The following is a 25577-nucleotide window of genomic DNA, read 5'->3' as shown; positions in this document are numbered from 1 at the left end:
AACAAAAAACAAAAAACAAATAGAAATCCTTGAAATGAAGGAAACAATAAACCAAATTAAACACTCAATGGAAAGCATCACTGACAGACTAGATCACTTGCAAGACAGAACCTCAGACGATGAAGACAAAATATTTAATCTTGAAAATAAAGTTGACCAAACAAAGATGATGATAAGAAATCATAAACAGAAACTCCAAGAACTATGGGATATTATGAAAAGACCAAATTTAAGAATTATCGGGATTGAGGAGGGCACAGAGATACAAGCCAAAGGAATGCACAACCTATTCAATGAAATAAAGTCAGAAAATTTCCCAAACCTGAAGAATGAAATGGAAAATCAACTATAAGAGGCGTACACAACACCAAATGTACAAAATTATAACAGATCCACACCAAGGCACATTAAATGAAAATGCCTAACATCCAAAATAAAGATAGCATTTTAAAGGCTGCGAGAGAAAAGCATCAGATTACCTATGAGGGAAACCAATATGGATATCAGCAGATTTCTTAGCCCAGACCCTAAAAAAGTAGACGGGCCTAGAATAACATATTTCCAGCTCTAAAAGAACATGGTTGCCAAACGAGAATCTTATACCCAGCAAAACTAACGTGCAGATTTGAAGACGAAATAAAATCCTTCCATGATAAACAAAAGTTAAAAGAATTTACAAATAGCCTGTGCTATAGAACATTCTCAGCAAAATATTTCATGAGGAGGAAATGAAAAACAACAATGTAAATCAGCAAAGGGAGGAACTACCCTAATGGAAAAGCCAATCAAAGGGGAAACCAAGTCAAGTTAAAAACCATATATAAGCCAAAATGACTGGGAATACAAATCATAACCCTCAATAATAACCCTGAATGTTAATGGCCTAAACTCATCAATCAAAAGACAGAGACTTGTGGATTGGATTAAAAAGAAAGATCCAACAATATGCTGCCTTTAAGAGAATCACCTCCTAGGAAAGGATGGGAGAAAAAAAAAAAAAAAAATACCATGCACATGGACTCAGTAAAAAAAGCAGGGGTTTCCATCCTTATATCAGAAAAAGTGGACTTCAAGCCAAAGTTAGTAAGAAGAGATAAAGGACATTTCATACTGCTTAAGGGAACCATAAATCAGGAAGACATAATGATTGTAAATATTTATACCCCAAACAATGGCACATTCATGTATGTCAAACAAATCCTTCTCAATTCCAGGAACCAAAAAGACCACAACACAATACTTCTGGGTGACTTTAACACACTTCTCTCACCACTGGATAGATCTTCCAAACAAAACCTAAACAAAAAACCATAGAACTCAATAACACTATCAATAACTTAGATTTAATAAACATCTATAGAATATTTCATCCATCAACGAGCAAATACACTTTCTTCTCAGCAGCACATGGATCCTTCTGTAAAACAGACCGTATGTTATGCCACAAAACAGTCCTTAGTAAATACAAAAAATTAGAGATACTACCTTGTATTCTATCAGATCATAATGGAATGAAATTAGAAATCAATGATAAAATAAAAAACAAACTACTCCAACACCTGGAGACTAAATAATATGCTACTGAATCAAGCATGGATAACAGAAAACAATAGGGAGGAATCAAAAAATTCTTAGAGGTAAATGAGAATGATGATACAACCTATCAAAATCTCTGGGTCACTCTGAAAGCAGTACTAAGAGGAAAGTTCATTGCATGGAGCAAATTCAAGAAAAGAATAAAAAGTCAACAATGAAATGACCTGACATTACATCTCAAAGCTCTAGAAAAAGAAGAACAGAACAACACCAAAAGTAGTTGAAGACAGGAAATAATTAAAATCGGAGCTGAAATCAATGAAACTGAAACAAAAGAAACAATTAAAAAAATTGACCAAACAAAAAGTTGGTTCTTTGAAAAAGTAAACAAAATAAATCCGCACTAACGAAGGAGAAAACTCAAATTACTAAAATTCGTGATGGAAAAGGAAATATCATGACAGACACCATTGAAATACATAATTAGAAGCTACTTTGAAAATCTATACTCCAACAAAATAGAAAATCTCGAAGACATCAACAAATTTCTAGAGACATATGATCCTCCCAAACTGAACCAGGAGGACATAAGCAATTTAAACAGATCAATTTTAAGCAATGAAATAGAAGTCATCAAAAGCCTACCAACAAAGGAAAGCCTGACACCAGACAGATTCTCAGCCGAGTTCTACAAGATCTTCAAAGAACTAATACCAATACTCCTCAAAGTATTCCAGGAAATAGAAAAGGAGGGCAAAACTCATTCTATGAAGCTAGTATCACTATATACCAAAACCAGACAAAGATGCATCAAGGAAAGAAAACTTTAGACCAATATCTCTAATGAACATAGACGCAAAAATCCTCAACAAAATTCTGGCAAATTGCATACAAAAACATATTAAGAAGATATTGCACCTTGATCAAGTAGGGTTCATCCCTGGGATGCAAGGCTGGTTCAACATCCGGAAATCAATAAATGTAATTCATCACATCAATAGACTTAAGGTTAAGAATAATATGATTATTTCAATAGATGCAGAGAAAGTTTTTGACAAAATACAACACCCTTTCATGCTCAAAACACTAGAAAAAATAGGATAGTAGGAATATACCTCAACATGTAAATGCTATTGATGCTAAGCCCATGGCCAACATCATTCTTAATGGAGAAAAACTGAAAGTATTCCGTCTAAAAACTGGAACAAGGCAGGGATGCCCTCTTTCACCACTTCTATTCAACATCATGCTTGAAATACTAGCCAGAGCAATCAAATCAGAAATTAAAGGGATATGAAGAGGAAAAGAAGAACTCAAGCTATCCCTATTTGCTGATGAGATGATTCTATATTTAGAGGATCCAGAAAACTCCACCAGAAAATTTCTAGAGCTAATAAATGAATTCAGCAAAATAGGATATAAAATCAACACACATAAATCTAATGCATTTTTACTCATAAGTGATGAATCTTCTGCAAGAGAAGTTAGGAAAATTACTCCATTTACAATAGCCTCAAAAATAATATAAAATACTTGGGAATCAATCTAACAAAAATGCGAAAGACCTCTACAATGAAAACTACAGAACATTAAAGAAAGAAATTAAAGAAAACTTTAGAAGAAGGGAAGATCTCCCATGTTCTTGGATAGGCAGAATTAATATGATCAAAATGGCCATACTTCCAAAGGCCCTATATAGATTTAATGCAATTCCAATTAAAATTCCAATGACATCCCTTCCTCAAAGAAAAAGAGAAAGCAATCATGAAATTCATCTAGAAGAACAAAAGACCCAGGATAACCAAAGCAATCCTGGGCAGGAAGAGTGATGCAGGAAGTATCACAATACCAGACCTTAAACTCTACTATAGAGCAACAGTAACAAAAATGGCATGGTATTGGCATCAAAACAGACAGGTAGACCAATGGTACAGAATGGAAGACACAGAGACAAACCCACACAAGTACAGTTATCTCATACTAGACAAAGGTGCCAAAAACATACAATGGAGAAAAGATAGCCTGTTCAACAAATGGTGCTATCAAAACTAGAAATTAAATTCCTGTCTCTCACCCTGTACAAAACTCAACTCAACATGGATCAAGGATCAAAGAATTAGACCTGTGACTCTTCACCAAATAGAAGAAAAAGTAGGCCTGAATCTTCATCATGTTGGCTTAGGACAAGACTTCCTTAACAAGACCCCCAGAGTGCAAGAAATAAAAGCAAAAATCATTAAATGGAATGGATTCAAACTAAAAAGCTTTTTCTCAGCAAAGGAAAAATCAATAATGTGAAAAGAGAGCCTACTGAGTAGGAGAAAATCTTTTCCACACACACTTTGGACAGAGCACTAATTTCCAAAATTTATAAATAAGTTAAAAAACTTTACACCTAAAATACAAAGAACCCAATCAACAAATGGGCTAAAGAACTGGGCAGACACTTCACAGAAGATATACAGGTGATTAACAAATATATGAAAAAGTGTTCATCATCTCTGGTAATTAGAGAAATGCAAATTGAAACCACCCTAAAATTTCATCTAACTCCAATTAGAATGGCTATTATCAAGAACACAAGCAACAAGAAGTGTTGGCGTGGATGTGGTGAAAAAGGCACACTCATACATTGCTGGTGGAGTTGCAAATTGGTGCAGCCACTCTGGAAAGCAGTATGGAGATTCATCAGAAATCTTGAAATGGACCCAACATTTGACCCAGCTATCCCACTCCTCAGTTTATACCCAAAGGACTTAAAATCAGCATACTATAGTAGCCACATCAATGTTCATAGCTGCTCAATTCATAATAGCTAGATTGTGGAACCCCCTTCAACAGATGACTAGATAAAGAAACTGTAGCATATATACACAATGGAATATTACTTAGCCATAAAGAAGAATACAATTATGGCATTTGCTGGTAAATTGATGGAGCTGGAGAATATCATGCTAAGTGAAATAAGCCAAGACCAAAAAACCAAAGGCTGAATGTTTTCTCTGATAAGTGGATGATGATACATAATGGTGGGCAGGCGGGTGGGAGGTAAGAGAAGAATGAAGGAACTTTGGATTGTGTAGAGGGAAATGAGGGGAAGGGAAGAGAAAGGAGGGGAGGGGGCAGAGGAAGGAAAGATAGTGGAATGAGACAGACATCACTACCCTATGTACATGTACGATTACATGAATGGTGTGAATGTACATTGTGTACAACCACAGAAATTAAAAGCTATACCCCATTTGTGTACAATCAAAATGCAATCTGTAAAAAAAAAAAATTAAGGAAAGAATTAGAAATACAAGAAAACACATATCAGATGAAAAAGACTAACCTAGAAAAAACACAAAAGTAAAGAAAAATAATATCTTTACCTTCAGTACACTAGGAAAACCAATCTTCACTCTTTATCATCTGGATGTAAAGGACTTTAAATGTTTTTAATATTTTTAACATCTGAAGTCATTTTACAATGTGTATATAAGAAGTAATAGTGAAAACAGATTCATGGGTAATTTTAATAATTTAAACATAGCAAATTTCTTTTTATCAAGTAAATCGTGGTGTTCAAACACTGCAAACATCACATTTGGCATATAAATAATACACAACTTTTTAGTGAAACAAAATAGTCCAGATTTTTAAAATTCTTTACCATAATATTTTATTGGGATCTTTACTCAAATTAATCAAGTCCTCCTCCCTAATAAAACTTCATTTTTAAACCAGATTTGAAAATTCATATATATTGTGTCTTTGCTTTCCCCCTTTCTAAACCATTAATAAGATTGTTGAGGTTAATCACTGCTCTCCCTTATTGCAGTTTAGAATAAACTCAACTTTTTCTTACCAACAAGTTGTTTTGATAATATTTTCAGAGAACCAGGATTCAGTCAGGTTATAAAGCATAGAAATAGCACTGCTGTCTGTTAATATGCACTCATTGTCTAATAATTAGGAAAACAACTCCCTCTGTCAATTTCCTTCTCTTTGTTATTACAGTGAGAAAAGGTAAAATTCTGATTGAATGAAAGCTAAAAGCAGACTGTAGAGATATTTTCTCCAGTCTTCTGGCACACTGAAAGATAATTCAATGTCATCCTCCCTTATTTGCAGTTTCACTTTATTGGTAGTACTGGGGATTGAATCAGGGGTAATCTATCACTGAGTATTATGGTTTGGATTTAAGGTGTCTCCCAAAAGCTCACATGTGAGACAATGCAAGAAGGTTGGAGGAAAAATGATTGGATTATAGCCTTAACCTAATCAGTGAATTAATCCTTGGTGGGATTAACTGAGTGGTTACTGGAGGCAGGTGGGGAGTGGCTATGGGGTATATATTTTATCTGGCAAGTGGTGTCTTTCTCTGCTTCCTGATCTTAAGTGAGCTGCTTCCCTCTACCACAAATTCCATCAAGATGCTCAGCCTCACCTCACGCCCCAAGAAATGGAGCTGGCTTTCTAAGGACTAAGACCTCTGAAACCGTGACCCTCAAGTAAACTTTTCCTCCTTTAAAATTGTTGAGGTTAGGCCTTTTAGTCACAGCAGTGAAAAAGCTGACCAAAACACTGAGCTACATCCCTAGCCCTTTTAATTTTATTTTAAAGACAGGGTCACACTAAGCTGCCAAGGCTGGTCTAGAATTTGTGATCCTTCTGCTTCAGTCTCTCAAGTTCCTGGCATTACTGGCATGTGCCATTGTGTCCAGTGGTTTCACTTTTTACAGTTTTAGTAACCTGCTGGTCAAAGTGGTCCAAAAAATATTACATGGAGAATTCCGGAAATAATTCATTGGTTTTAAATTGTGCACCATTCTGAGTAGCATGATGAAATCTCACGCCTTCCTTCTCCATCCTACCTAGGACATGAATCACTCTTTTGTTCAGTACAGATACACTGAACAGGCTACCCAGCCACCCATTAGTCATTTAGCAGCTGTTTTGGTTATCAGATCGACTGTTGTGGTATGACTGCTTTTATGTAGGGTTTGGTACTATCTGAGGTTTCAGGAGTCCATAGGGGATCTTGGAATGTAACTCCTGCAGATATTGGGGTACTTTATTAGTCTAACACACTATCCAGCCAAATCATAAAATTAATTTCATTATTGCAGCATTTTTCTAGGTAACTTTATCATTGTTCATTTTTATTTTAGTCTTTTTTGTTAGCATACATGAGAATAACCTATGTATAATGAAGTAATAATTTCCAGAATGAGGAAAGAGCAAAATATTTCAAGATAAGAAAAACTATGATCTCTAAGATTTCATGATGTATCTTATATTTATAAAAGAAACCAACAGACCCAATATTACAATTTTAAGATTGAATGAATTTTAATCTAAAACAAAACAAAACAAAAAAACTCAAACTGGATCCAAGGGACCCCAATTAAGTTCTAAGGGTTAAGAGCTTCCAGATGGCTTAACTTCTGCCAATCATACTATAAGGGGACTGTCTATGTTAACAACTGCTGAACCTATATTTGTACTCATGAATAACTTCTGGAGAGTATTTATGATAATAAAAAAAGGGCAGATCAGACAAAAAAGGATGCCTGAATGCTCTTTCAGTGGCTTGCCTTATTTTTAAGGCCCATGTACCTTTTGTTTGAGAATACTATTTGATTAGGTTTTCTTTACTTTTTCTTCTTTTTTTTTTTTTTTTTTTTAACAACTCTGCAAAGGTACAAGTTAACTATAGAAAACTGAGAGAAATGCAAGTAAGTTTTTTACGTAGATATGTAGATGAACATATTTACCTGTTTTGTATCTAATTTAGCAATGTTATTCTCTATTCTTCCTTTCAATGATCAGAATTCTTTAGAGTTTCCTAGTCCTTTGAACAACTCTACTATTCTATTGCCTCATTCAGCAGTAAGTTAATTAAATCTTTGAGGGGAATCTTTACTTTTTAAAGAGAAGAGATAGAGCAATTAGTGTAGCAAAAAACACCCACCCCCAGTGAATCTTCGACAAAAAGAAGAAACAAAGATTCCCCCCAAACCTCAACCAGGCAGTCATGATAACCTCATGGTATCAGCATTGGTACACAGAAAAGGAGAAGGAAGACCACTGGGCTTCTCTGGGCTTCCAACAGAACTTCAAAGACATGCCAGTCTGAGAAGAACAGCTTCAACTGGAAAGGGCCCTGCAGGATTCAATTCTTAGGCAAAGGGCAAGAAAAATGCTAAGTGAAGAGGTGCTGAAATTACCTGGGTTATACAAACTCTCAAAACTAATACTACTCTGAGAAAAATGTGGTGTAGAATCCAAATCCAAAAAACATGACAATAGAAGCAATGACAAAAAAAAGTCCAGATAAAAGAAAGAGGGAGTGAAAAGAAAGATCTCAGAAGACATGAGGTCATGCCTTCAAAAATCACCTTATTCACTTCGCCTAAAGAAACCTGGGTTCTCTTAGAAATTACTGATTTCAGGAATAGAGCAGAAAAAAAAAAATGTACAAGTAGGCCTGGAATAAGTGAACTTGTTATCCTGGAAGGCAAGGTAATAACCCTCTAGATAAGAGAAAAACGTCAAGTCAAAAGGACACAGGAACCATCCTGAAGAGTATCCAATGGCCAGATATGGACAAGTTAAGCATCAGTAAGTGAGTGTAATAGCTGAAATGATCGAAGCAAAATTAATGTGTTTATATCCATGAGTTCATAAGAATATTAGCAAAAATCATTATCTTTTAGAGAATGCTAGTGAATACAATTATTTTTTAAAAAAGGACAAAGAAAAAGAATCAAGCACTTATCCTACATTTATTATAAATCAATACTTCAGAGTAACTAAATGGTTGGTGAGGGGAATTTATCTTTTACAGAAGTAATCCAGCTAATAAACAGAGGACTGATAAAGGCATAATATCTTCACTTTGTAACTTCCTGTGAAAATACGGATCTGGGCAATAATTATCAATTTTGAGAACATCACAAAAAGATAATATATACCTTCTGAAGGAAGTACATAGTCCCAAACATACAATTTGTTCAAGCCTTTAGATCTACCTACCAACTTATCAAAAATGTAGGGAATACCACAACATGGTAAATGATAGCATGGGGATGCAGAAAGCTCTAAAGGAAAAATGACAGTTTCTTCAGTAACAACAACAAAAAACTGTGAGAAAACAAATAGCTACAGGGAACCTATGAATCAAAAAATACTTCAATATAATTAATCGTAGATAGTCAAGTATGAACTGCATCTGATCCTATGAAGGGATTTTGCTACTTCTTAAGGGGCTGGAGCACTGCTGTGCTGCCCTCTTCAGGAGGGCCTGGTGCTCTCCTCTTCACCAGACTCCCCTGCCTCCTCGCAGGTCTTGGCCTGTCTCCTTAGGCACTTATGGATGTGATCACCAGCTACAACCTAACAGTTCTGAGTGTGGTCCCCCTTATTTTTAACTAAGTAGAACAGCAAAAAAGAGGGTATCCGTGAACCAATAGTATTCAGTTTTGCACTTAAATTTGCCACAAACCTCCTTTCCCCTTAAAACCCTAACATTCATTTTTATTATAGCACAGAAATAAAAGGGTATCTGCAAATTTTAAAGTGCTTTCCTTTAAGAGGGCAGCAAGGCTTACCTTTAGATCAAGGCTGCTAAGGCTTACAACATCATCATCTTTTTCTCTTCGTTTTCTTTTCTATAAGGAAAAACAGTAGATTTCATCCTTACGTAGAAGTGCATGTAACCCCATTAAACAGATTCATACAAATAGGAAAATCACTTATAAATTAAGTTTTGGGCTATTTGCACAAGAAAGTTATTTTGATAAGTGACATTTGGAAATTGTCTCTGGCATATATACTATCAAAATAGCACCCCCCCCCCAATTAAGTGATCTCTTCCTGTGAAGTGATTCCACCACATTAAAAAACATATTTATGTAAAGATCTTCAGAATAGCACTCATATTGGTCTTGGGCTGTGTGTACTTGTTAGAGGAAAAAGTAAGATAGATTTTATACAGAAAGGTAACACTTTTTTTTTTTTTTTAAAAAAAAGGAACACTTACTGTTTATCCTGGGGGACAGAGGAGGATGTCTTCACTAGGGGGAAAAAAAAAAAAGTCCTTTTCTTCTTCTTAGCCCAAAATAAAGTAATTGAGATCTGTTGCCTGAAGCAGGATTTAGCAACTGAAAGATGAAACCCATGTCCCTGGATTTACTTTCCGGTATCATACAGCTCTACTGGTGCTTAGTAGCAGCAAAACTGTGTAGCTATCATTTATGGTTCAAAATCAGTATCCAATAACGAATACTTCATCATTACCTCATGTACTGTTCATAATCAATACTGAATAAGTACCCTTAAGTAACATTTCATCTCAAAATAACTTTTTATAGTACTTGCAACCAGTTTAGCTCTTGTGAACTCTTAAAACTGATCAACCAGGGCTCCCTTAGAGTTCTTGGCCCCACACAGAAGGGAAACTACTGGGAGTCTAAACAGAGTTGATAGCAGAGAGTCACTAGAGAAAAGGGAAAAGGAAAGACAAAGTACGGAGGGACATGGGGGAAATAATGGAGGCAGGAGGTCTCAGAAAGCAAGCCACCATGAAAACGGAGCTCTGGGAAGTTAAGAAAGCTGTCCAAACCCAGCCTCCTTGTAAAAGTGGAGAAGAATGAAATTCAAATTAAGATGAACAAAAATTCTCAAAGTCAAATCCTATACAAAATCATTCTAAGAAAAAAAGAGAATAAGGGGAAGAATACTATCCTTTTAAGGAATGAAGGCACATCAGAGGGAAATGATCAAAGGGGCAGACAAAACTATAATATGCTATTTCAAATTGAACTAAAAGACATTATGAAAATGATTAAAGAAATGAAAGAACAATATAAATCAGAACTGGAAAAAATTCAACTATAAGGTGACAACTTGAAAAATATAAGATTATATCCAGATGACATAGAAAAGTACAAATATTTTGATCATGATTTTGAAAAGTCAATTAACCAAATATCCTGCATATGTGTATCCAACTGTAAGTCCATGCCTATATTAGTCAATAATAATATGAGCAAAATATAGAGGCATACAAATGGTGTTATTGTCATGGGTTAGAGTAGAGGCTGGGGATGGAAGGAAGGACTTAGATGGGGAAGGGAAAGTAACTGCCTAGCAAAAAAGATCACAATGGGAGAAAATAACATGTAAATGTCACATGAAATTGCACATGTTGAGTACATGCATGAAGAACTTTACCAGGCTTTCAGTCTACTGTGATTTCTTTAAACTATCTTGAACTTTCACTTTTTTAATCCATCTGGAATGTACTTCTGTTATGTAAGTAGCATGAAGCAGGACACTCAATTGCTTCCCCCCCCGCCCCCGGGCATTATTTGTTGAGAGCCCCATTCCTTCATCATGCCTGTGATACAGTAAGTTCTAGCATCACGTAGGTAAGCATCTGGTTCTTTATTTTGTTTGTTGGTCTATTTATCAGTTACTGTGCCCACATCATCCTGTTTTAATAACTAATACAATAAAGTAATAGAATTCCCATTTTGTATACTGTTTTTTTCTGGATCCTCTACTCTTCCACATGACTTCTAGAATAAGATCTATTAAATATTAATAGGATTTCTATTAAAACTGCACTGAATATGGAGTAATTTGCAGAGAACTGACATTTTTATGATAGAGTCCTTGCATGAGTATGGTACATTTCTTTATTTAATTAGGTCTTTTATATTCTTTTATTTAATGCTTTCCAATTTTCACCATAAAGTTCTCACAAGTTCTTTCATGGATTTATTCCTAGTGTTAAAAAATTGTTCCTATAATCATATAGGTCTTTAAAAATTACATTTGATATTTTTATTGCTAGTGTATATACATTCTACTGACTTTTAAATTCTTGCTTCAATTTTTATTAGCTCAGTAGCTGCTACTAATGTTCTATGCAGACAATCATACTGTGTGTAATCAAATCACATTGTCTCTTCCTTTCTAATTTGTACACAACTTATTTTTCTTGTCTTACAGAGCTGGCTTACTGTGTAGCTGAACAGACATAGCGATAGCAGACTGTTTTCTAAATTCAAAGGGAATGTTTCTACCATTGTATTATTACATATGGTGTTTGTAGTAGGTCTCACGCTAAGGAAATTCTTTCTAATCCTGGTTTGCCAAGAATTTCATCATGACTGAGGAGTGTTGATTTAATTTTTTCCCCCACTTTTACCATTCCCTCTATTTTCGTTGGTTTACTCTGATTTAGATGCTTAATTTATGTTCTTTTTCTTTCTCAAACTACATATTTAGCAGTTATAAATCTTCCTCTTAGTATTCCTTAACCATACTCTAGAAGTTTTAATGCATAAACAAAATGATAATAATCTTTTGTCATAGGAGACCTCTATCAAAGTATTTTCCCTGGTGGGATAGATCCATCCCAGAGGGTATGCAGGACATTACCTTTGGAGTCCAGAGGGGAAATGTTGGAACTTCTCTTTTTAATGTATTTTAAATCCTTAAAAAGTAAGTTTTACTAATACTCAATATACAATGATGAATTCATTATCATATTGTAAGGCTAAAAATAATGGTGATATAATCACACCCAGTAAGAAGTCATCTCCTAAATGAAACTGTCCGCTTATTTGGAAAATAGATTTATGCCCACTATCATTAACCTTATTCAAAGTGAATACTGTGCTTGGAGATAGCACATCATATTAGTACATAAATCAGTACACTAGGAGTACATAACATATTTTTGCTGATAGGTTTGCACAAACATTAGACCCTTTTTTACTGAAATTCTACTTGAGGTTAGGCTCATCAACCCACGTGGAAAAGGGGCCAAGATAGGGAGACATTTCAAAGGAAAATATAGAATTGCACTAGAATCAGGAGACTCTTGCTATGAATGCTTTAGTGGCTACATGACACATGTAATGGGAATAAAAGCACAGAAATATTCAACAGGAATGCCAAACAGAAATATATATTATATAAAAAAGAACAGAATACAAATTAATTCTGTATTGCCTAATTCATCAGAACATTTTCAAAAGATACACACGAGTAATATCTGGCAAACTACAAACAGTCATTTTTGCTATCTTCCTTAAATATAAAAGCATAAGAATTATGATCTATTTGTATGCTTTATTTATATATGTACTATATTGCAATCAGTTTTCTAATGTCGCATCACATAAAATTAAATGCCTTTGTAATGTATTCTGAGATGATCAATAGCAAAAGATGATTCATATTATATATGTATATTTATATCTAATGACTTATTTACATTAAATATGTATATATACATACTTTGATATATGTATAATCAAACATCTTATATTTTTAATGAATATTTCATAATATATGCTTTTAAATTTAACATTGGTAGGAAGTGAGAAAGAACTGTAGAGAACTAAAGATTAATATATATATGAGTGCTTTGCAAAATATGTTTTACTGACTTGAAATAAAAAAAATTCTTCCAGCTTGTTAGCAGAAAAGGACTAAATTAGGCTGCAAAAGATGGCTGTAGAAATTCGGTTCAAGATATTCAGAAGTAAAGACAAGTGAGCTATAACAACAAACTGAAAGACAACCCAGGAACTAATTCTATCTAATGCTTTAAAACAAATATCTACTTACCAAAGTGAAGTCCCAATGAGGGCCAGGTGTTAAAAATGTGAAGGAGCTACCTCTCCGAAGGGAATATCTATGAAGAGAAAATTCAAACAAAATAGAGAGAATGTAGTTTTAAAACTATTTAAAATTGCATGATGAGTCATTAAATATTGGAAATAAGAGGGACAGGACACAAAATAAAACAGGGCATAGATCCTGGTCATAGTCAGAATTTTTACAGTGAAATATCCTATATGAAATTAGTGAACAGATTATTAAAAAAAAAATAGTTCACTGTGGGGAGCCATCCTTATCTAGCAGAATCAGATGAAGTTGAGTCATGGGGCAGAGAGGCTTGACTTCTAGGAATTGGGTACCCTGGAGGACTGTCCCAGATTGCTGGGAAGTATGTGGCACTGTGTGGGATTGATTCCCTGTCTAGCTCTATGCTAGAACCAAATGGCTCCCCTAACTCCACCCCATCCTGTTCATCGCAGAAGAAGCCCCTCCCAGTCTGGGCCTTTTTAACCTGTGTGCCTATAAATAAAAGGAGATGGATTACTCCATGTTGTTAGAAGCCAGATCTAGTATAGCCTGGCCTGTCACGCTCCCTCTCATTTAAAAAGAGTATGAGCTCTTGTGTGTTTATTGATTAGGTAAGTTTATGGGCGATTGATTTATATAGCCAACATCATCCTCTGGCAGTTAACCTATTTTTCAACCACACGAAATGTGGCAGAAACCTCCAGAGTTCACCAAACCAAGCAGTTTATTTTAGGAACACAGAGTTCAATAATACCAAATTTATTAATATAATATATTCACTAATAGGTTAAATAAAAACCAGCAAATTGACCTTTCTTAGATCAAACAAGATGAGATTCATTCATGCCTACTATTTAAACAAATAAAAACAGAAGAATATTCTTAAGAAAAACCTAGCTGGGTGTGATAGTGCACACCTGTAATTCCAGCAACTCAGGAGGCTGAGTCAGGAGAATTGCAAATTCCTGGACAGCACAGACAACTTGGTGAGACCCTGTCTCAAAATAAAAAAATAAAAAGGGTTGGGAATGTAGCTCAGTGGTACAGCACCCCTGGGTTCCATCCCAGTACCACCACACCCCCCAACACATACAAAATTTAAATCCATGTTATTTACATTGGTATTAGAAGTCCATCCTGACGTTTAAAAATTACAATTTAATAAACCAAACAAAAAGTTTTGAAATATACATTTGCGACAATGGCCTCAAGTAAGATTAAAATTTGGCTAGAATTTTGTTCTTTAAGGATTTTCTTTTTTTCTTTCCATTCACTGTACAGAAATAGAGCAAGATAAAAACCTGTCTTTACCTTTCTAAAATACAAACTTCTCTCTATATAAACTTGTTTATAAAATATGTAGCAAAGCAAACATACCTAGCATAGGGGATAAAGGCAGTTTATAAAATATATTGTTAAATTAATTCAAATATAGAGAAAAGAAAAGCAGAGATATGTCTCTGTCCTCACCGCCACGGAAATATATGAAGAGCAACCACATGGGAAAAGTAGAGAGTACTGAGTTTACTATAGCAAGGGAGTCAGCTATCATCATTTGCATTTTGACAGATAAAGGAACGTGTAGACAGTATAAAAATAGGCGAGGTTCAAGTATGACCTGAATGGAGACTGTCACTGAAGGGAAGCTGTAGGAAACTACAACTAACCTAAAGTGTGTGTGTGTGTGTGGTGTATTGTGATTGGATAAGGTGCATATCTGGCTTACTTTAGTTGGTCCTAAGTAGAATTAGGACAAAAGTTAGGAAGTTGACAGTAATGAAGTCCTGGCTATTTTAGGCTAACTTTTATAGAAGTTACTATTTATTTAGCTTCTTGGATTGTCAGGTTATAGTCCATTTATGAATCTGGTCTTTTGCCTTGACCCTCACAATCATTGTTCATCATAAATTTACAAACACCATAGATGGCTGTCATTCCTGCAGAAATTTACAAGTTTAAATCAATTCAAGGGTTTCTGTAGTTTTCTAAGTTCAATAAAGCGGAAGTTTATATTTTGACAGGGAACACAAGGGAAAATATCTGTAAGTAGAAAAAGGTTAGGAAAGTTTCACAGAAGAATTAATACTTAACTAAAACTAAGCTCAGCCAGAAAGAGAAATAGCAGTTACCAAAGCTTTAAGGTGGACTTTTCAAATAGCTTCTCACGTTTCAGTACCAAACAAGGAAGAACTAGATCATGATGAAAGGTTTCACATACTACACTTGGAGAGTAGGGTCTTGATCTAGTTCTTGCATTCTAAGTAATACGAAGGATAGAATGAGAGAAGGCAAGTCTGGTCAGAAGACCAGTTAGGAGGAAGCTCCAACACTGGTTAGCAAGATTAAAGAGAGGTTGATTGATTACAAAGTTCAATAACAAAACCACCAAGATTCCTGATAGGGGGAAATATGATGCCATTAATAGAAATTAGGAATAGATGAAGAAAGACACATAAAGCAAACATTTCCTAGGTATTTATTTGGGAAAGATCAAAACATGGTAAGATTCATTACTTATGGGAACTCATTTTTTTTTTTTTTTTTTTGGAGGGTCTCCTTAATGGGAAAAAAAACTTAAGGAGCTGATTATCCTATCTTTCCTTGCCACCACAGAAATCAAGGAACAGCAAAATTTTTTTTTGATGAAACACTGAAACAAGGCATTTAATAAAAAAAAGGTCACCTGAAATGAATTCATGTCACTTAATAAGACATAGGTATAATAGTAAAAACAAAAGACTTTGTAAACACTTGCTCTAGAAAAGTGCTATTGTGTAACTACACGGAGAGCCCTTCACAGGAATTGGGTTGAGAAGCAACAATTACTAATCTCAAAAGATTATTTTTAATCTAATACAAATAAATATTACAAAGTAGTATTCACAGTGGCACTTAAAATATTTAGTAAACAACTCCTTTCAGGTATAGCATAAGTATTAAGACGAATTGGAAATCTAAAGCTATTAATACTTTTTATTGCACAGAAATAACTACTGACCTCAGAAAGTTTTTTTTTTTTTTTTTTTTGATATAGGGCATTTAACCCCAGGGGCATTTAACTACTGAGCCACATGTCCAGTCCTGTTTATATTTTATTTTGAGATAGGGTCTTGCTAAATTGGTGAGGCTGGCTTTGAACTTGTGATCCTTCGCTTCAGCCTCCTGAGCTGCTGGGATTAAAGGTGCACCACCACTCTGGCTCAGAAAGAATTTGATGTTTAAAAGTTGGAAAGAAAAATAGCTCTTAAGAATTTTTAAGATGTTAACGAATTGGAAAAATATTTCCAAATCAATGGTAAGATTCTTTCCAGCATTATTTATAACCAGCTTTACAGTAATGCTATTTCCCCCATTTTAATAACAAGTATCCATTTATTTTGAATTCCTACGGAAAAAAAAAAACCTAAAAAACAAATTACGTCCAGAAAGCATGTGTGGCAGTGCCAAACTTCCAAAACTCTTGGAAAGACACACACTCATTTTTTTATAGAAGTCAGAGTCAAAATGTATCTATTTTAAATTCTTATGGGAAAATTTCTTCAATTTCATAAGATTACAAGTGGCCTTTTCAGAGGCTCCATAAAGGACAACCCACTTAAAAGGGGGGCTAAAAGACTGAAATGTAAGATAGAAGTGGTGGGCCTTCATCTTTCTGGGAATTTCTGTCCATACATCCAAATATTTTTGCCCATTCATTAAATACATTTTTTTCATAGACCCAAATAATAAAATTGAAGTCATGAAATAACTAAAACATTAAGGAACTAGTGTGGTTCATTATATTTTTTATTTTTTTTTTGGGTGCTGGGGATCGAACCCAGGGCCTTGTGTTTACAAGGCAAGCACTCTACCAACTGAGCTATATCCCCAGCCCCATTATATTTTTTAAGAATTTAATGCCACTGTGATTTTCCTTGACTCCAACACACTTTCTTATATATAGTTTGGTGTGTTTCTGAATAGTGTAAATTATTTTTACATTAAACTAGTTTTAATACAAATGAAGCATAATTAGAATGGCAAGGTTGCTGTCTGAAAAGAGAATCATTCTGCTCATTCTTAAGCCAAATTGTACCTTCAGAGATTTTGATGTGCCACTGCCACCTTCTACAATGGCAGATATGAACTGAAGTAGAATTATAAATGGTAGAAAGGTATTAATCTATTTAATGGCATTTTCAAAAAAATGTATCAAATGGCATGATTGCCAACAGGAAGAAAAAGTACATTCTTAAAAACAGAATTGTTTTCAAGGTGTTTCATTATAAAGAATGTAGAATGGAATGACAGAATAAAGTTTAAAAAAGTAAAACTATAAAACTATAAAGATACTAGCTTATCATAAAGTACATACTTATGGGTTTACAATGAAAACAATCAGAATGAATTAGCAAAGTAACCGTCTAAAAAAATCAAGTGTAATGGAAGGACTAATGATAGGACGGTGGCAGACTTAGTCATCAACAGTAGCAAGAAAGGAGACTTGAGGCATAAAGACACTCAGAATAAGACAATGCATAATGGGAACTAGGATGACTGGAGCTTTTAAGAAAAATTTCTTTCTACATGAAAACAAGAAAATAGGGCAGAGCTGAAATTAGTTGCTCTTGCATACCAGCAACAGGACTCAAATAAATGCCTCAGCCTAATTACAAACTACAGATGCACTTCAACTTACAATGAGATTCCATCTTGATAAACCCACTGTAAATTCAAAATATTTTAAGTTGGAGATGAAACTTACACTAAAAAAATAGAGAAAATCAATGTAGCCAAAAACTGATTCTTTGGAAAGATCAAGACTGACAGATGTTTAGCTAAATTGACCAAGACAAAGAGAAAAGACTAAATTACTGAAGTCAGAAATAAAAGGGGGGATATTCTTATTGATATTACAAAAATAAAAAGAATAAAGGAATACAGTGAACGATTGCGTAGTGACAAAAATTCTTAGACACAAACTACTAAAAATGACTCTAGAAGAAATAGACTATCTGGAGACACTGAATAATAAAGAACTACCTCACATTATATACAAAAAATAACTTAAAATAGACTAAAGATCTAAATGAAAGGGCTGAAATTAAAACTCTAAGATGGAAACATTGGGTAAAACCTTCATGACGCTGAATTTGGCACTGATTTATTGTATATGACCCAAAAGCATAGGCAACAACAACAAAAATAAATCAAGCTAAAAAACTTTTGTACCTCAAAGGACATCACAAAAGTGAAAAGACAACAAATTAATAAGGAGTTTGTATCCAGAATAATCAACTTGCACAGCTTAACAATAAAAAGACTACCCAGTAAACAATCATCCAAGAAAGGATGGCTTACCAAAAATGACCACACATTACATCATATGATTTCATTTATATGAAATGTCCAGAACATTTGAGTGGATTAATGATTGAGGAAAAAGGGGTGGGGGCCAGGAGAGAAACAACAGCTAAAGGTACAGGTTTTCTTTTTAAGCTGATGAAAATGTTCTAAATTAACTGTGGTGATGGTTGCATATGTATGTGAATATACAAAACCCGCTGAAATTTACTTGTTATGCTCTAGAGATGAAGTATGCTTCAAAAGCTCGTCTGTGAGAGTCAATGCAAGAAAGTTTAGAGGTAAAATGATTGGGTTATGAAAGCCTTGACCTAATCAGTGCAGTGCACTAATTCTGATAGGTAGGGATTGTAGGCAGGTAGGATGTGGCTGGAGGAGGTGGGTCGCTGGTTTGTGCCTTTGGGGGTATGTATTTTGTCTCTGGAGAGTAAAGCTTAGTTTCTCTCTGCTTCCTGATTGTCATGACCTTCTGCCCTGATGTTCTGCCTCACCCTGCACGCAGGGCAATCGAGTCGGTCATCTATGGACTGAGATCTCTGAAACTGTGAGTGCCAAACAAAACTTTTCCTCCTCTAAAATTGTTCCTGTCAGGTCTTTTGGTTGCAGCAAAAAATTCCCCCCAAAAACAAAAATAAAAAATAAACAAAAAACTGAACGAAAAACAGGATTCTTTAAATGCGCAAACTATAGTATGAGCCAGTTTTTTAAAGACAATTATACTTTCATTTTCTTGAATGTTGTTGTCTTTCAAATTAGTTTATAGTGAGTTTTGTCTGCAATTTTTTTCAATATATACATATTTATCTGATATCATGATGCTTAAATAGTTGTTTCCTGCCTCTTTGTTGATACTATCTTCTACTTCATGTATTCTTATAGATGACCTTATGTCTTTTCTGGAACATGGAATATAGATTAAGTGCTCCATTCCTCATTTTCCATGGTTTTTCTAACTTCATCACTCACCTCATGCTGCCTATGCCACCGCTGTCTTTTTCTTAGCATCATATCTTGTAACACACACACCAAACCCTTAAAGTCTGACAGGAAAAGTCCTTAAATTCCAGGTCACAACTGACCCTGTTCCCCAAACTTACCTATAACTATACCACCCACAGCCCCTTACCAGCTAAATTCTGTACTTTTCATTTGGATTTTATCCACTCCTTCCCTCTCAGATCCTTGTTGAATCATTTCTCTTCTCTCCTGTCTTTTCAACCTTTCTACTTGCTTATTCCTCTTAGCATACCGAACTTTTCCCTGATTAAGTCTATGCCCCAAACTTGTGCCTCCTTCCTCTATTATTCTTTCTTGACTCCCTATTGCAGTGATACTTTTTGAAAGTGTAACCTACACTTAGTGATTCTGTTCTCCCACCTGGCTATCAGATTCAAACACTCATCATTTTTCATATACACTACTGAAGACTGTCTTCATCTTCTACACTTTGAGATTTTTAATTTGATATACACAGTTGGGCTCCAGGGGTCCACCAATTTCCTGAAACTTATATATAATACGTTTTTGGGGAGTTTTCATAAGATTTAAAGAGTGTCATGACTTCAAAATGTTACTTATTTTTATTATGCAAGACAGTGTAACCTTTTAAAATATAAATACGATCATGCCATTGGCTTGCTCAGTCTCTTAGTGTTTCCTCTTCATCTATAAAGGGGCACACGAGGCCCCTTTATAACACGGCTCTTACTTCTCAGCATAATCTCTCATCACCACCTCTTCCATATTCCTATCTTACTTCTCCCTGATACAACTAGTGTTCAGCTACAGGAAAGTAGTTAGGATACCCAGAACTAATTGTGCCCATTTATTTTAGGGACTTTTTGCATATTTTCACCCCTGCAAAACCACCCATTTATAACTGCTCTCTAAACTGGTTGTCTAAAACTCAGGGATTATAATAGGGAATTATTTCCTATTCTTTCCAGTCAGGATTCAGTGTTCCTTTTATTTGCAACCAGGACATTCTGTGTGTACCACCATAGCAACTTTTATCAAACACTATTATAATTCATTTGCTTATCTTTCTTCCCTACTAGATTATAAGTGTTTAGACAATATTCCCCATCTCCACATTCCTGATGTCAGGTACTCACATATTTCCTGAACAAATCATACCACATTTTAAGTTCAATACAGATGCTCCTCAGGTTAAGATGGGGTTGTGTCCCAATAAATCCTTGTTTCAAAGGGTTGAAAATATCAGAAGGCAAAAAGACATCTGATGTACGTAACTACTGCACAGCATAGCTTAGCCTAATTTAACCTAAGAACTAATGTTGGATAAAATTATCTAAATCAAAGTGTTGAATATCTCATATAATTCACTGAATACCAGTAACAACCACAAAGTGAGCAACACAGAACACTAAAATGTCAGTTGTTTACTCTTATAATCATATTGTAGACTGAAGGATGGGGCTTGCTATTACTGCCTAGCACTGCAAGTATCACACCTCATTATCACTTATCTGGGAAAAGATAAGAATTCATAATTTGAAGTATGGTTTCTTTGAATGCACGTTGTTTTCATTCCATCAGAAAGTTGAAAAATGGTAAGTTGAGCCATCATACATGGGGGCCATCTATTTTTTAACTATTCTGTGTCTCATTAGCAAATTTAATGGTTTTTCATTCCTCATGTTCCTCCTGAGCTTTCTCATTACCCTGACCTTTAAGGGTGTGAAGTGCTTTAGGGTTTAGTCCTCAAACTTTTTACTCATACAATCTAAATGACTTCCTAATACCATGATTTCAAGTTTATTTGTTGGTAATTCCCAAACATATCTGATTACACAAGTGAGTTCACTTTGAGAAATTTCACTGACCTAAACACTTAAGATTCATGCACTCTCTTGTTTGTATATTTCAATTAAAGATGAAAAAAAATTACTGTGATGACCTCTTTAATAGTTGTCTCATAACATTACCCTAAACAAACTTCTCTCCAGTCTTTCCTTTCTCATAATAGGGAACCCAGTTCTTGTAGTACTCAGTCCCCCAAAATGGACACATCTTTCATTCCTGTTTAATTCCATATTGAATGCATTTGCATATTCTGACAGCTCTACCTTCAAAATACACCCCAAACATAAACATATTTCATCACCTTTCATGCTAACATGTTGTATCAATTGTAATAACCTAATTGGTTATTTAAAAATATAGATCACATTGTTCCATTTCCCAATTCACTAACTCAAATTTAGCAATGGTCTACCAGTTACTACATGATCTAGCCCTAGTCATCTTTCTGACCTCATCGTAAGGTAACTTGCCTCTAGTTACCTTATACTTTGGATGTGGGGTGTGCGCCAAAAGCTCATGTGTGAGACAGTGCAAGGTTTAGAGGAGAAATTATCTGGCTAAAAGCTTTAATCCAATCAGTGAATCAATCACCATGATGGGATTAACTGAGTGGGAACTGAAGAGGAGTAGGGTGTACCTGGAGGAGGTGGTTCCTTAGGGGCATGCCTTTGGGGTATATATTGTATACCTAGCCAGTGGAGTCTTTTCGGCTTCCTGATCCTCATGTGAGTTACTTCCCTCTACCACACTCTTCCACAATGATGTTCAGACTCACCTCAAGCCCCGAGGAATGGAGCTGACTGTGGACTGAGACCTCTGAAACCATAAGCCCTCAAAGAACCTTTCCTTCTCTAATTGTTCTGGTTGGGTCTTTTAGTTGTAGCATGGAAAAAGCTAATAAAACACCCTGTCTTACTTCACAGAAGTTCTACAAGCAATCAACAAACACATGAAAAAATGTTCAATATCTTTAGAAATAAGAGAAATGCAAATCAAAACTACCCTAAGATTCTATCTCACCCCAATTAGAATGGCGATTATCAAGAATACAAGCAACAATAGGTGTTGGAGAGGATGTGGGGAAAAAGGTACACTCATACATTGCTGGTGAGGCTGCAAATTAGTGCAGCCACTCTGGAAAGCAGTGTGGAGATTCGTCAGAAAACTTGGAATGGAACCACCATTTGACCCAGCTATCCCACTCCTTGGCCTATACCCAAAGGACTTAAAATCAGCATACTACAGAGATACAGCCACAACAATGTTCATAGCTGCGCAATTCATAATAGCCAGATTGTGGAACCAACCTAGATGCCCCTCAATTGATGAATGGATAAAGAAACTGTGGTATATATATATACACCATGGAATATTACTCAGCCATAAAGAATAATAAAACTATGGCATTTGCAGGCAAATGGATGCAGTTGGAGAATATCATGCTAAGTGAGATAAGCCAATCTCAAAAAACCAAAGGACGAATGATCTCACTGATAAGCAGATGACACATATGGGGGTGCGAAGGGGGCAAGAATGGAGGAAGGAGGAACTATATAGAGGGATAAAGGCGGGGGGGGAGAAAAAAATAAAAGAATGAATCAAAAACTATTTCCCTAGGTAAATGTATGATTACACAAATGGTATGCCTCTACTTCATGTACAAACAGAGAAACAAGATGTATCCCATTTGTTTACAATAAAATGAATTCAAAACAAAAAAAAACAAAACACCCTGTCTTCTTTGAAGTTACCTGAACACACCTAAAAGATTTCTATAGTCTGCACTTGCTGTTCCTCTGTCTAGAATACTCTTCTCCCATATATTGCATGGCCTAGGTCCTTCCTTCAGGTATCTGCTCCAATTTTGTTATTATCATCAGAGATTTTCCTTGTGATCTCTTAAAAATAAGAAACTACCCTCTCTCCAACTCTATTCTCCCTATCATGCCTAATTCACTTTACATGACCACCTGATATTTTATATATTTATTTGATTACTGTTTTGTCTCCCAACCAGCCTGCACAAAAGAAAGGTCTTCTTCTGTTTTTGTTCACTATAAGTCCCAGAATGTACACAAAAAGCGGTCAATAAATGTTAACTTACTTGTCATGTTAACTGTCAACTCTCAGGTTTTTATCTATAAGAATAGTAATTCCTGTTTATTCCATCTTTTCAGAAGTCCCTTCTGATACTAGAAGTATCAGAATGTCTGATAGCAGGGCAGGTGTTCTGCAGTATTACTGAATGAATGTACAATGAATTTAACTCTGCCTCCATTTGATCTTTTCGAAATTCTACTTCCCCTGAACTAGTCTTTCCTGGTTTTCCTGTTTCTTGGTTTCAGAGATGGTAACTTCTACTCTCTGTTCTTTCACTACCTCTTAATGATAGGGCATAACTGGTATAGAGAAGGTTTCAGAAAGGTATATTCAGACAAGGATTATCCTAAACTTCAAGTAAATATTAGCTTGAGGCAAGATGATCACAAGTTCAAAGCCAGCCTATGCAACTTAGGGAGACCGTGTCTTAAAATAAAAAGGACTGGTGATGTAGCTCAGTGGTTAAGTACCCTTGAGTTCAGTGTCTAATATCAATAAAATAAATAAAACTATCAGCTTCAGTGAAGAAGTCTAGCGTTTTGGAGAGTAACTTACAGTGGGCTTATAACCACCTTGTTAATGAAACTAAGGTATTTTCCTATTTCTCAAAAAGGGATTGGCATATCCAAGCATGACTGGAATGTAAGTTATGTAAAGGACTGTAGTTTATCTAAAGTAATGTTCACTGGATAAAAGGGACTTCTGAAAAGATGGAGTAAACAGGAATTACTATTCTTATAGATAAAAACCTGAGAGTTGACAGTTAACATGACAAGTTAACATTTATTGACCACTTTTTGTGTACAGGCACATGCTAAACACTTTACATTCATTATGTCACTGAATTTCAAAATGCCCTTGGGTACTATTATATTGCACAGTAGAGATATTAAGAGATAGTAAGCAACTCAAACAAGGTCATTCAACTTGTAATCAGAACCAACTGCATTACAATGGAAAGCAGGGTCTTCTGCATTTTTTACATGAAACCTCTTCCAGACACAGCTTTCTGAAGCCCTAGTCTAGTGTCCACCCTTTCCAGACTCAAAGAATAAATAAATATGCGATGCAGATTGTGAAATGTGTTAATAATTGAAACGCCAGTGACATGTCCTCTGGTCTCTTCACACCGGCAGCCTGGAGCCTTGAGTCGGTCTGCGTTCATCGACCTGCCCAGTTCTTGCAAAGAAGGATCCTGGCTTACGAAAAACATTTTATTTCAAAACTCGCTTGTAGGCGCAAAGTTTGATGCTCGCTCCCTGACAGTTTTATTCTGAGCATCTGCAGCCCACAGCCAGTCGGCGGTGGAGCACAAACCCGCACAAACCCGCGCGGCTTTCCCTAAGCCCTCGGGAAGGGCCGGGGCAGGGTGTCAACAAGCCGCCCCTCCTCGCGCGGCTGGGCAGCTGCAGTCCGGGGCCTCGCCGGGCGTCAGCTCCAGGCCGAGCCCTCGGTCGCTCGGGCTGCCCACGGCACTCGGACCCCGGGAACCCACGCCCTGCCCGTCTTTACCCCGACCCCCGCGTTCCCGGCCCGCACCCTCTCCGGGACCCCGCACTCACCTCCCGTCCAGCTCCGGCCGGGGGGTGTCGGCCGAAGGACCCGCGGCGCCATCCCCGCTGAGTACGGAGGCCCGGCGGCTTCGCCTCCGCGGCCGGGGCTGCTTCTGAGCCACCAGCTCTGGCTCCATGTCGTGGAAGAGGGGGTGGAGCGGTGGCCGGGTGCCCGGGAGACCGACAGGGACGGGCACAGTGCCCGCCGCTTCTGTAAGGCAGCAAGTGCCTGTTAGAGAGCCGCCACCGCCACCATCATCCGGGGATTTGAAAATGGCGGCTGCGCAGCGATCACCCAATCAGAGGCAGGCGGCGGTTGCCAGGAGATATGGAGTCCCGCCCCCTCCTCTGCCAGACCTGAAGACGCCCAGGCAAAGGGAGGGAAGGGAGAGAGGGAGGGAATTGGGAAAGCTTGGGTTTCATTCTGACTGTATTTTTCAAACCCCAAGGCCCAGTACTTCTTTCACTGTTTATTAGGATTTTCACTGCAGTCCAGGGCAATTGGACTGGAAGCATTTTAGGTCACTTTTTCAGCTTTTAGGGAGGAGAGAGATTGAAAGTAAT

The 25577-nt window shown here is 36.2% G+C and overlaps 1 protein-coding gene across 1 annotated transcript in view; it reads right to left on the bottom strand.

Moving 5' to 3' along the window:
• NET1 (neuroepithelial cell transforming 1) overlaps window positions 1–25254 on the bottom strand; it is a 45120-nt gene extending 19866 nt beyond the window's left edge. The window contains exons 1-3 of the mRNA XM_079107560.1: window positions 25023–25254; window positions 13171–13237; window positions 9135–9194 (exon numbers count right to left, since the gene is read on the bottom strand). Coding sequence (XP_078963686.1) covers window positions 9135–9194; window positions 13171–13237; window positions 25023–25150 — 255 coding nt within the window. The 5' untranslated portion in view covers window positions 25151–25254. The remainder of the gene's footprint in view (window positions 1–9134; window positions 9195–13170; window positions 13238–25022) is intronic.
• Window positions 25255–25577: the final 323 nt, after the last annotated feature.

Source organism: Sciurus vulgaris, assembly GCF_902686455.1.
Source record: "Sciurus vulgaris genome assembly, chromosome: 12".
Taxonomy (NCBI): Eukaryota; Metazoa; Chordata; class Mammalia; order Rodentia; family Sciuridae; genus Sciurus; species Sciurus vulgaris.
This window is presented reverse-complemented; position numbering and strand designations above follow the sequence as displayed.